Source organism: Schistocerca serialis, chromosome 4 (genome assembly GCF_023864345.2).
Source record: "Schistocerca serialis cubense isolate TAMUIC-IGC-003099 chromosome 4, iqSchSeri2.2, whole genome shotgun sequence".
Taxonomy (NCBI): Eukaryota; Metazoa; Arthropoda; class Insecta; order Orthoptera; family Acrididae; genus Schistocerca; species Schistocerca serialis.
The window spans coordinates 119,781,561-119,794,464 of NC_064641.1; the positions used below are offsets into that span (position 1 = coordinate 119,781,561).

At 42.0% G+C, this 12,904-nt stretch overlaps 1 protein-coding gene across 2 annotated transcripts in view; it reads right to left on the bottom strand.

The window, feature by feature from the left end:
* The window catches only part of LOC126473700 (adenosine 3'-phospho 5'-phosphosulfate transporter 2-like), a 61,266-nt gene that overhangs the window by 20,984 nt on the left and 27,378 nt on the right, over positions 1-12,904 (bottom strand). For both annotated transcript variants that reach the window (XR_007586518.1, XM_050100940.1), the window contains exon 5: positions 6,282-6,463. Coding sequence is in view for 1 of the 2 variants with exons in the window: in XM_050100940.1 (XP_049956897.1) it covers positions 6,282-6,463 (182 nt within the window). In the remaining variant the exon portion in view is untranslated. The remainder of the gene's footprint in view (positions 1-6,281; positions 6,464-12,904) is intronic.

The window sequence follows — 12,904 nt, forward strand, 5'->3', positions numbered from 1 at the left end:
AAAAAGTGTCACAGTCTTCTTACATTACCTTTTCAGTTCCCTGAGAATCTCTATTACATTTTTGTAGAGGCTGCTCTGACCTGTTACAATCCTAGCATCATTACCTGAATTCTGTTGACATTTGTGTCATGCCTATTTAAAAATAATTCCAAATGGTGGTGCAGTTGGTCACAATGAACTAACCCTTAATCCTTCCAATAATCTATAACACTTCTTCTCTTTGTATTACCTATTACTGATTCCACATGTCTGCTACATTTTGTATCACTTCTTAGTATTACTCCCACATATTTAAAGAGTCTGATGTGGTTTAGGTATTCGTGACTGATCTTGTAATCGGATACATTGTAACAGGGAACATAAATAATAGTGTGACAAAAGTTATCTGATACTCTCTCTGTGCTCAGGAAAAAAGGGAGTTCCAGTACTGTGACCATCCAGGGGATATTTTTGAAATTTAGACTTCTTAATATGTTATTTTAACACTTCCTGAGCATTTTAAAAATGTAAAAGTGTAAATACAACATTTGTTTTACATTGCTTCAACTGCAGCAAAAGTTCTATCATACCACAACTCAAAATCCACTGTTTTAATTTTTTTCTGTCAGAGGGTACAGTACGCCATACCATCACAAAATGAGCACTGCTCACTCTGGCAGCCAAACTCTGCTGCAGCAGAAAAGCATATGAGTCACGACTGTGTCAGTTTGGCAGCAGCAGTATCAGTGGTATCAGATGCCTGCCAAAATGGGTAGTAGCCCCATGGGTTGCCACAGGATATTATTGGGTTCTTTCTCCGCATTGTGGGCATTAGCTTGCATTTATCCACATTTAAAGAGAGCTTCCTTTCATTACACCAAGTTGAAATTTTGTCTTAACTATTGCTGCATTTCCTTTCCTGTAGACAGCAGCATAATCAATGAACAATCTGATAGTGCTGCTGATCCTATCTTATTTAAGTAAACTAAGAACAGTCAAGGTTCTCTCTAGCTTTCTTGAGGCATGTTCAGTCTCACTATTGTTTCTGCTGGAACTCACTTCCCAGTATAACAAAGCAGGTTATATTAAGTAAAAGAAATCAGTATGATTGTATCTCGGTTGTTAGTCAACATCGTTTCAGCTTCTTTCTTACTCACAACACTTATACATCTACATCTACATCTATACTCCGCGAGCCACCTTACGGTGTGTGGCGGAGGGTACTTATTGTACCACTATCTGATCCCCCCTTCCCTGTTCCATTCACGAATTGTGCGTGGGAAGAACGACTGCTTGTAAGTCTCCGTATTTGCTCTAATTTCTCGGATCTTTTCGTTGTGATCATTACGCGAGATATATGTGGGCGGTAGTAATATGTTGCCCATCTCTTCCCGGAATGTGCTCTCTCGTAATTTCGATAATAAACCTCTCCGTATTGCGTAACGCCTTTCTTGAAGTGTCCGCCACTGGAGCTTGTTCAGCATCTCTGTAACGCTCTCGCGCTGACTAAATGTCCCCATGACGAATCGCGCTGCTTTTCGCTGGATCATGTCTATCTCTTCTATTAATCCAACCTGGTAAGGGTCCCATACTGATGAGCAATACTCAAGAATCGGACGAACAAGCGTTTTGTAAGCTACTTCTTTCGTCGATGAGTCACATTTTCTTAGAATTCTTCCTATGAATCTCAACCTGGCGCCTGCTTTTTCCACTATTTGTTTTATGTGATCATTCCACTTCAGATCGCTCCGGATAGTAACTCCTAAGTATTTTACGGTCGTTACCGCTTCGAATGATTTACCACCTATGGCATAATCGTACTGGAATGGATTTCTGCCCCTATGTATGCGCATTATATTACATTTATCTACGTTTAGGGAAAGCTGCCAGCTGTCGCACCATGCATTAATCCTCTGCAGGTCCTCCTGGAGTACGTACGAGTCTTCTGATGTTGCTACTTTCTTGTAGACAACCGTGTCATCTGCAAATAGCCTCACGGAGCTACCGATGTTGTCAACTAAGTCATTTATGTATATTGTAAACAATAAAGGTCCTATCACGCTTCCCTGCGGTACTCCCGAAATTACCTCTACATCTGCAGATTTTGAACCGTTAAGAATGACATGTTGTGTTCTTTCTTCTAGGAAATCCTGAATCCAATCACAAACCTGGTCCGATATTCCGTACGCTCGTATTTTTTTCACTAAACTTAAGTGCGGAACCGTATCAAATGCCTTCCTGAAGTCCAGGAATACGGCATCAATCTGCTCGCCAGTGTCTACGGCACTGTGAATTTCTTGGGCAAATAGGGCGAGCTGAGTTTCACATGATCTCTGTTTGCGGAATCCATGTTGGTTATGATGAAGGAGATTTGTATTATCTAAGAACATCATAATACGAGAACACAAAACATGTTCCATTATTCTACAACAGATTGACGTAAGCGAAATAGGCCTATAATTATTCGCATCTGATTTATGACCCTTCTTGAAAATGGGAACGACCTGCGCTTTCTTCCAGTCGCTAGGTACTTTACGTTCTTCCAGCGATCTACGATAAATTGCTGATAGAAAGGGGGCAAGTTCTTTAGCATAATCACTGTAGAATCTTAAGGGTATCTCGTCTGGTCCGGATGCTTTTCCGCTACTAAGTGATAGCAGTTGTTTTTCAATTCCGATATCGTTTATTTCAATATTTTCCATTTTGGCGTCCGTGCGACGGCTGAAGTCAGGGACCGTGTTACGATTTTCCGCAGTGAAACAGTTTCGGAACACTGAATTCAGTATTTCTGCCTTTCTTCAGTCGTCCTCTGTTTCGGTGCCATCGTGGTCAACGAGTGACTGAATAGGGGATTTAGATCCGCTTACCGATTTTACATATGACCAAAACTTTTTAGGGTTCTTGTTTAGATTGTTTGCCAATGTTTTATGTTCGAATTCGTTGAATGCTTCTCTCATTGCTCTCTTTACGCTCTTTTTCGCTTCGTTCAGCTTTTCCTTATCAGCTATGATTCGACTACTCTTAAACCTATGATGAAGCTTTCTTTGTTTCCGTAGTACCTTTCGTACATGATTGTTATACCACGGTGGATCTTTCCCCTCGCTTTGGACCTTAGTCAGTACGAACTTATCTAAGGCGTACTGGACGATGTTTCTGAATTTTTTCCATTTTTGTTCCACATCCTCTTCCTCAGAAATGAACGTTTGATGGTGGTCACTCAGATATTCTGCGATTTGTGCCCTATCACTCTTGTTAAGCAAATATATTTTCCTTCCTTTCTTGGCATTTCTTATTACACTTGTAGTCATTGACGCAACCACTGACTTATGATCACTGATACCCTCTTCTACATTCACGGAGTCGAAAAGTTCCGGTCTATTTGTTGCTATGAGGTCTAAAACGTTAGCTTCACGAGTTGGTTCTCTAACTATCTGCTCGAAGTAATTCTCGGACAGGGCAGTCAGGATAATGTCACAAGAGTCCCTGTCCCTGGCTCCAGTTCTGATTGTGTGACTATCCCATTCTATACCTGGTAGATTGAAGTCTCCCCCTATTACAATAGTATGATCACGAAACTTCTTCACGACGTTCTGCAGGTTCTCTCTGAGGCGCTCAACTACTACGGTTGCTGATGCAGGTGGTCTATAGAAGCATCCGACTATCATATCTGACCCACCTTTGATACTTAACTTAACCCAGATTATTTCACATTCGCATTCGCTAATAACTTCACTGGATATTATTGAATTCTTTACTGCTATAAATACTCCTCCACCATTGGCGTTTATCCTATCCTTGCGGTATATATTCCATTCTGTGTCTAGGATTTCGTTACTGTTCACTTCCGGTTTTAACCAACTTTCCGTTCCTAATACTATATGCGCACTATTTCCTTCAATAAGAGATACTAATTCAGGAACCTTGCCCTGGATACTCCTGCAGTTTACCAATATTACGTTAACTTTTCCTGTTTTTGGTCTCTGAGGACGGACGTTCTTTATCAACGATGATAATGTCCTCTCTGGTAAGCCGTCAGGTATTTTATCGTTTCGCCCAAGGGGGGGTCCCTCTAACCTAAAAAAACCCCCGTGTGCACGCCACACGTACTCTGCTACCCTAGTAGCTGCTTCCGGTGTGTAGTGCACGCCTGACCTGTCTAGGGGGGCCCTACAGTTCTCCACCCAATAACGGAGGTCGATGAATTTGCAACCATTATAGTCGCAGAGTCATCTGAGCCTCTGGTTTAGACCCTCCACACGGCTCCAAACCAGAGGACCGCGATCGACTCTGGGCACTATGCTGCAGATATTAAGCTCAGCTTGCACTCCGCGTGCGATGCTGGTTGTCTTCACCAAATCAGCCAGCCGCCGGAAGGAACCAAGGATGGCCTCAGAACCCAAGCGGCAGGCGTCATCCGTTCCGACATGTGCTACTATCTGCAGCCGGTCACACCCAGTGCGTTCAATAGCTGCCGGAAGGGCCTCCTCCACATTACGGACGAGACCCCCCGGCAAGCACACCGAGTGCACACTGGCATTCTTCCCCGACCTACCCGCTATTTTCCTGAGGGGCTCCATAGCCCGCCTAACGTTGGAGCTCCCTATAACTAATAGGCCCGCCCTCTGTGACTGTCGGGACCTTGCCGGAGAATCGGCCACTGGCCCAACAGGCGAGGCATCCTGTGGTGGCTCGGAAACGATGTCATCACCACTAGGAAGCACCCCGTACCTGTTGGAAAGGGGTAAGGCAGCTGCCAAGCGGCCAGATCCCACCTTCGCCTTTCGGCCAGGCACGCGCGAGCCCACCACTGTCTGCCATTCACCCTGGAGTGATGGCTGACCGGTAAGATGCTCACTGCCGGAAGAAGCAGCGACATCAGGGGTTCCATGCGATTCCAAGGCCACCGAAGTAGGCATAGGTCTCACCACAGTTGCCCCAACGCCACTACGAGCCGACGCCTGCGTCTCGAGCTCGATGAGCCTAACAGACAAAGCCTCCACCTGCCCCCGAAGAGTGGCCAATTCTCCTTGCGTCCGCTCACAACAACCACAGTCCCTACACATGACTATGTTTACCCTACTCTATACGGTGACAAATTCCCAAGATAATCTTCTGATGAGCTACTCTGATAATCAAGAAACACTCACTGAAAAACTATTTAAAAGCTAAGCGCAGCAAATAAGTACAAAAACGCTTTATACAAACAGTACTCGCTGCTGCTGGTGCTCTCGCTCTGGCTGTCACAAGACAACTGCTGATTCAAGTGACTAGTGGCTAACGGCCGCGAAACAAACAAAAGACAGTTTTAGGGCGCTTTCTGTTCTAAACGATCAAGAAAACACTAAGAAATCTAACACGAAAACTACGTAAAGTTTTATCAAGAACTGTTAGTTACTATCCAGAGCAGATAAACACAAATAGAATCCCTTCCTTAGTGGAAGGTCGTAAACAAAATGCAAAATAAACACTTTATACAAACAGTACTCGCTGCTGCTGGTGCTCTCGCTCTGGCTGTCACAAGACAACAATATACACTAGAACACTACTGTTATCAGTTCTTAGCATATGTTTGGTGCTATCATTACTCAATACTACTATAGTGAAATAGCCATTTCCATGCATACACTAACATGAAATCAACGTTAAATGTTTCAACACATACTATGAACAGATGTGCCAGACAGAAGCTATTGCTTGTTTTGTCACACAGTACACTGCCTCTTCCTATTGTCTACTGGCATTGACACCACGCCTCCCATCTTGTTATAAGTTCACCACTCTAGTAAAAACATGTATCTTTCAATACTTCTGACATTCAGTACTCTGTGGCAATTCTCAGGTTTCACAAAGATTCTTCAGCTGACTGAATACCGTAGTGCATTGATAGCACAAGTGACATACCTGGTCATGCTGCACATGCATTTGTTCCTTTACATAAAGTAAAGCTGTCATTAGGCTGGCTATAACATCACAGTGCTTTACTAAGCAGCATACTATTGGAGTTGCCATGTCCTCCTCTTCTTCTGACTTTTGAACTGACTCATCCAGAAAGTTATAGGGGAAGCTACAGTTTAACATCACAGTGCAACTTAGTATCTCACACATTAACGAACTTCTCCCTTGTAGAATATGAAATTATATTACAATCATCTGTAACAATTCTATAAAATTATATACTATATATCTATAATAATTAAAATATAATCTAAAGAATAAAGAGGCAAAATCAAATATCTGCCACAAAACAGTGCTATATAGAGTAATCAATGAATTTTCAAAATTTATGTACATTGTGTACTTACTGGAATGTGAATGGCTTGTCAAAGAACATGAAGGAGATGATAATGGACACAGCCTTGCGACATGTGGTGACTGTAGCAGCGGCAAAGGCCCCACTTGTGCGTACGAGTGTCAGTACAATTTGGATTCCAAGGTAACCAGATACTGAGAATAGTAATGCGTAGCCATATGTCTCCAAGGGGTGCTGCAGACACAACATCAATGTTTTCTGTACAGTAACTGCATATCCAATTCACTGGGATGATCTTTTTTAGGTAACTGAGATTCATAAATATCATAGTATTCCTTATAACTAAATTCTAAATCTGAATTAAAAAAAGAACAGAAAGAAAGAAAATAATTTATTTCAATACTTTTACAGAGAGAATATTTGTGGCAATATACAAGGTGTAACAAAACAATAAGGCACAACTTTCAGGGATATCCTTCAAGGTAAAAGGAGAAAATATATTGCAGGAGCATGCATCTGCAAATGTTTTATTTCCACTTTAGAATTAATTCTCTACAACTCTTCATAGCACATGAATTAAAGAAACAGACACAAGAACAGAATGTAGCAGCACATTATATGAAACACATTCTCAAATTAAACACTCAGAATACCCTCTACTTACATTTATACAAGCAACAGCCTCCCATGAGGCTGAATCCAGGATACGCTGATATATCCCTGGAGTACTGTATATGCCTTCACAATATGGCCATGAAGACTTTTTGGGTCTTGCACCGGGGTTTAATACACAAGAGCCCTCAAATGACTGACTCCCCCCCTCCCCCCGCCTCCTCCAAATAAAAGTCTAGTAGATTTAGTTTAGGAAAATGTAAAATGTAAAGGCCAGTTAACTGATCCATGTCTTCCTCTCCATCTGTCATGGAATCTATTATCTAGAAGGCAATGTGCATTAACACTGAAATGAGGAGCAGCTCCATCATGCTGGAAGTATGTTTCACTACATGGATAAAGACACATCTTCTAAAATACTTGGTCGAGTATTCTCTAAGAAATGAAATGTTTCTTGACTCATCTCCAAGTAAATATTTTCTTCTTCCATTTTTATGGAGAATGAGTTCTGAAATTTGCGCTGTGACCTTTTTTTACACCCTGCATAGATAATTTTAGATCAACTGTTAATAGTATTTCTCACACAGAGTACACATGAAACAACAGTTTCAATCTCTAGCTTTCAGAACTTTTCTGATTGTTTCGTTGATCTAGAGAATGCGGGAAGCAGCAAACAGAAAAGACTGAAGGGAACACTTTGGAAGATCTTTTGAACTATGGATAGTCTCTTGAAAAAAGATTAAAGATGAATACCAATTACAGGAAAATCAGGGTACTGGTGTAAAGTCCAATCAAATTCAGGTGCTGCTGCAGGAGCTAGATTATAAAATGAGATGGTAAAAGCAGTAGACAAGTTTTTCTATAAGGGCAGCAAACCAACTGACAATGGCACAAGCAAAGAATATATATTTCAGAATGGTAATAGCAAGAAATGCTTTTCTGAAAAAGAGAATATATTAAATGGAATATAGATTTAAGTGTTAAAAAGTCTTTTCAGTTTATGGAACTGATTTGTGCATAATCAACAATATGGCAACAATAGACACTTTTGAAATGTGGCACTGAGAAGAATGATGAACATTAGATGGGTAGGTTGGGTAATTAACAAACAGGCACTGTATCAAATCAGGGAGAATAAAACAACGGTACATCTTGGTGTAAGAGAGGATAGATTGTAGGACACATCTTGAGGCATCAATAAATATTTAATTTGATAACGGAGGGAAGTGGTGGCGTGGAAGAGGACTGTGGTATTCCAATACTATGGCGCAGTCAGAAGTGAACACTACTAAATAATAAACACTTTATTAATGAAGCCTTTTTACACAAAGATCACACGGGATACAAAAACAACACTCAACACGGATGAACAAGAGCACACTGTGTGTAAGTCAAAGAAGTTAGTCCTCAGAGAGGTGTGGTCGACAGAGGAGCTCCCAATATGATGAGAGACATTGTCACCAGCTGTGTTGCAGCTGTCGTGGGGGCAGGCGAGGATTGACTGTTGCTCGGTGAGAAAGGAGGTGGTGAGGAAAGCAAGTAATCTTGGTGCCAAAAAGGGAGCTGGAGGGGACGACCTGCTCATGATAAAGGAATGTGAGGTTGAGGATGTGGGCAGATGAGGGATGATAATGACAAGCCTCCCAGAGGAGTCAATGGAGGCAGTAATGTTGGCCTTGTCTGAGGAGAAGTAAAAGGCAATGTTTGAGAAGGGTCATGTAGGCAGTGTTGGGGGTAGTCAAAGGAGTAAGGAGGGGGATGGAGAAGGTACAGGGTATTGTCACAGATCTGGATTGAAGGATCTTCAAAGGTGAAAGGCGAGATGTCAAAGGAGATCATTGTGACACTCGGCAGTGCTGGTGAGAGATGAGTAGTCTGAATGAGCACACAAGAATCACTTGTTCTGAATACAACACTGGGGGAATTACAGTAGCATTGAGAGGGAGGGGGTTCAAAGATGATGCAAGCTGATCTAACAATGAGTTGTAACACTCATCTGCAGTAGGTTGACTGGGTGATGGGTCTCCAAGTCATGGTGTCTTCAATTTTCCAGGCCAGTTTTAACCTTTGCAAGGATACAGTTTGTGGCCTCCTGTTGAGGAAAATAACAAAGGTGTTACTAGAGCATGACAGTGCCTTGTAAGGGCCCAAATAAGGGGGCTGCAAAACTGTGCAAAGTGAGTCATCATGGAGCACGACGTAGTCACAGGTGGCGGGGTCGCTGTGCATTAAGACACACGGATGTGAGGAAGGGGTACATGAATGCGTGAGATGTGTGAGCAGATGTGCTTGACTAATGTGGGTAGGGTGAAGGGGGGAAGAGGGTCGGAGTCCTCGACATACTCTGCAGGAAGGACCCAAGGTTCGCTGTACCGTACCTCAGCTATAGATGATTGAAGATCCTCTTTGAATGTGGAACATATGCCTTGGAGGAGCCACGGCAATGCTTCCGCACACATGAGAGCTGCTTTCAGAGTGAGATGCCAGCATTCCATGTGTCTGGTGCTTTGAGGATGGTACGCAGTAATATGGAACTTGGCAACACTGCATAGATTGCAGAGCTTAATCTGTAACCTTTCAAGGGAGGTAGAGGACCAACCAGGTCAAGACATACGTGGTGAAAACGTCCTCTTGGGATGTCAAAACATCCAAGAGGAGTGTTGACCGGCCTTATTACATTGGCAGGGAATGCACGCGTATGCCCAGGCGTGGCAGTCACTTTTGATGCTCAGCCAAACAAAGCGCTTGGCATGCAAACAAGAGGTGGCTTTGATGCCCGGATGGCCCAGGTCATGAATAGCATCGAAGACTGCATCGCCGGGAAGAAGAAACTATGGGACATGTTGTGCCGGTAGAAGTGTCACACAACACTGGAGGGGTTGACCCAAGTAGGAGTCGGGATTCCACTACAAGGGATGTAGATGAGTCTTGTAACACATTTTGTATATTGGAGTCTTGTTATTGCAAGTGAGCCAGCTTGTCCAAGTCAAGGAGTGAAGTAAGGGAGTTAATTCTTGACATGTAGTCCGGGATGACATTGACAACTCCTTTGATATAACAGACATCTGTAGTGTACTGAGAAATGAGGTCCATATGTCAAAAACAACAAGGGGGAGATCGGTAACAGAGTTAAGTGGTGCATACGCAAGGGGGCAGTAGTCCATAAAGAGGGTAAACTCATGACCTTCAATATCTTGTCAGAAGTATCTCACTGCCTCGTAAATGGCATATAACTGTGTGTCAAAATCAGACCATCTATGCTGGAAGGAGGACAATTTCTTAGAGAAGAAGTGGAGAGGCTGTTAAGATGTCACCTGTATGTTGCTGAAGCATGGTGCTGATAGAGGAGTCACTAATGTCTGTGGTAACAGAGATGTGTACTTCGACGATGGGGTAGGTGAGTGAGACCACATTGTAGAGCAACCTTGAGATTTTCAAAAGCTTAAAACACAGCTTCAGACCAGTTCACTCTACTCAATAGTATTCGTGCCTGCTAAGGTGTCTGTGAGACGGCATGATGTGAGGCAGGATGGGGTATAACACCCAGGAACCTGGGAAGATCACAATAGGTTTCAGGTAACAGCAGGCTGGAGATGAAGGCAACATGATCAGAAGTCGAGTGAATGCCCTCGGTGGTAACTTCATGACCAAGGAAGGTGACGCTAGTGCGGAGAAGTTGAGTTTCATCATAATTAATTTCGACACCATTGTTTGTGAGGACAACTTGTACAGTGATAGTAATGAGTGTCTGGAATTTAAGAAATATCAATCTCTTTAACTTTAAACAGTTTCCTCAATATGTTTTTATTAAATGTGAGTTGTCACGCCTAACAGGAATATTTGACAACAGTACAGAAGGAATCAGTGTGGAGAACAGGTTGGCTGGTCAGAGGAAGAGCAAGAAATAATAGGATGAGATTGGCAGATGGGCCAAGAAGAAGAAAACTGAAATAAAAAGATTGAGAAAAGCGTAGAGAGGGAAAGGGCATGGTGATGATAAAAGATAAAGCTTTAATTTATGACACATTATATAGTGGTTTTCAATAAGAGGCAGGTCACAGAGGAAGTTGTTCCATAGCCCTGTGGCTGAAATGGACAAGGAGATGGAGAAAGATTTGGTGTTGTGCAAAGGTAAAGCCAAGGTGCTGGATGTAGCCAATCTGCTTCTGTAGTTGTGCAATGATGATAAGATTTGATATGTGAGGAGAGATAAAAAAAGCAATGAAGTAAACAGTGTCTCTCTCTCTCTCTCTCTCTCTCTCTCTCTCTCTGTGTGTGTGTGTGTGTGTGTGTGTGTGTGTGTGTGTGTGTGTGTGAACTCATGCTGCCCACCTGGTTGCAACCAGCCTAACAGCACAGGAAGGACTATTGTGATCAAACAGCTGAATGACAGACTGGAGCTTTTATGACTAGATGACATTGCTGCTGGTAAACCTTTTGGGGTATAAGGTCATGGTCCACAAAACTCTTCTGTTCTTCCTAACATTTCATCCAGAATCCAGAACTGCCTGGACATCTTCAGAGCAAGGATGGAACTCTGAGGCATTCCATAAAGCACATTTTCCATGATGGAGATGACTCAATGACATTTATTTTTGAGGTAGCGGTTGAACCATACTATTTCACTGTTGAGAAATTTAGCTGTTTCATTTTAATAAGTAATATGTCAGAATCAGCTGTATCAAAAGCCTTGCTGAAATCGAGCAATGTTAAAATGGTCGCTTTGCATCTTTCCATGGAATGTTTGATGTTGTTTGTCACTTCAGTTAATGCAGTTGCTATACTTTGGTGTTTTGGAAGCCTTATTGATATTTGTCATGGATGGTGTAAGTTTTGAGGTAATCTTTTATCTGATTGTGAATAATGAATGTATTTCGAGGCTGTATTTACTATAATATGATCTTTGGTCTTTAGTCATCTGGCGATTTTTGGTTATCATTCTTGGGTAGTGGTTCAATTAAGCTTTGCTTGCACACTGTAGGGTATCTACCAATAGTGAGGAAGTGTATGAGAGAAGAGATTCTCATGATTGCTTTTTGTACTGTGTGTGCAGAAACGTGTTTCAAGAAAAGCAAGTCTGTTGAGAAGGTGCTATCTTCTTGCTAGTAATTTGTCACAACTTGATAACTGACTGTGAGAAAAAATATTCAATTCCTCTGCAGATTTTGTCTTTCCTATGCTGAAGCTGCAGTTTTTTCCATAGTGCTGCAGAATTCGACACGCTGCATAAAACAGAGCAGGCATCCCTGATTTTGGCATTGTGCGCATTTTGCTTCTCTTTGTTTTGCATCTTCCTGTATTCTTCATACAGTGGAGGTGTTGTATTTTACTATGTGCAGAATCACATTCATTCACTGTCTGGCATTGTTTGTAGTCAGCTATGGAGCAGGAGCTCTCTTTACTTTGACAGATCATTTGGGGCCAAGTTTGTCATACAATGCAACAGTACTGTGACTTAATTTCCGAACTTTACAGTTTAACAGTTTGGACGACTTAAAGTGTTGAAGTATGTATGCAAGTTTCCACTTCTTTTACGAGACGACTTATTTAAGATGTTCGGCCAAACCTCCCTGCTGGTTGGCCTGCTGCTGAAAACTCTCTTTCATTTCTTCTCCGAAGTATGCTACTAGGTACAGGAATTTCTTAAGGCTCTTTCTACTTATGAAAATAAGTAGACATACCAAGTTTCATTTGCTTCAATTAACGACGTATACTTTAACTTCTAACATTTTACAAATTCCACACTTCACATGAATAAATACTGTTTCGTAAGCCGTGTCTCCAAACATTAGAAACAAAATAAGTTACATATGGGAGAAAGTTGGCTTAAAAACCATGTCCATTCTCAACATGAAACAGAATACGTGTCTTCTCTTCATCAAGGCTAAGACAAAAGTTTTTAATGATTCTTTTTCAACTGCTCACGTTACTTTAACAATGATCAAAATACGATTAGAACAGAATAGCATAAACACTCCATGGTCCTTCTGTCCACTTTCACTAAACATCCATGGATCGACCGACAAGTACTTGTCGGTGCAGTTCGACCGCAGCATCTACTTT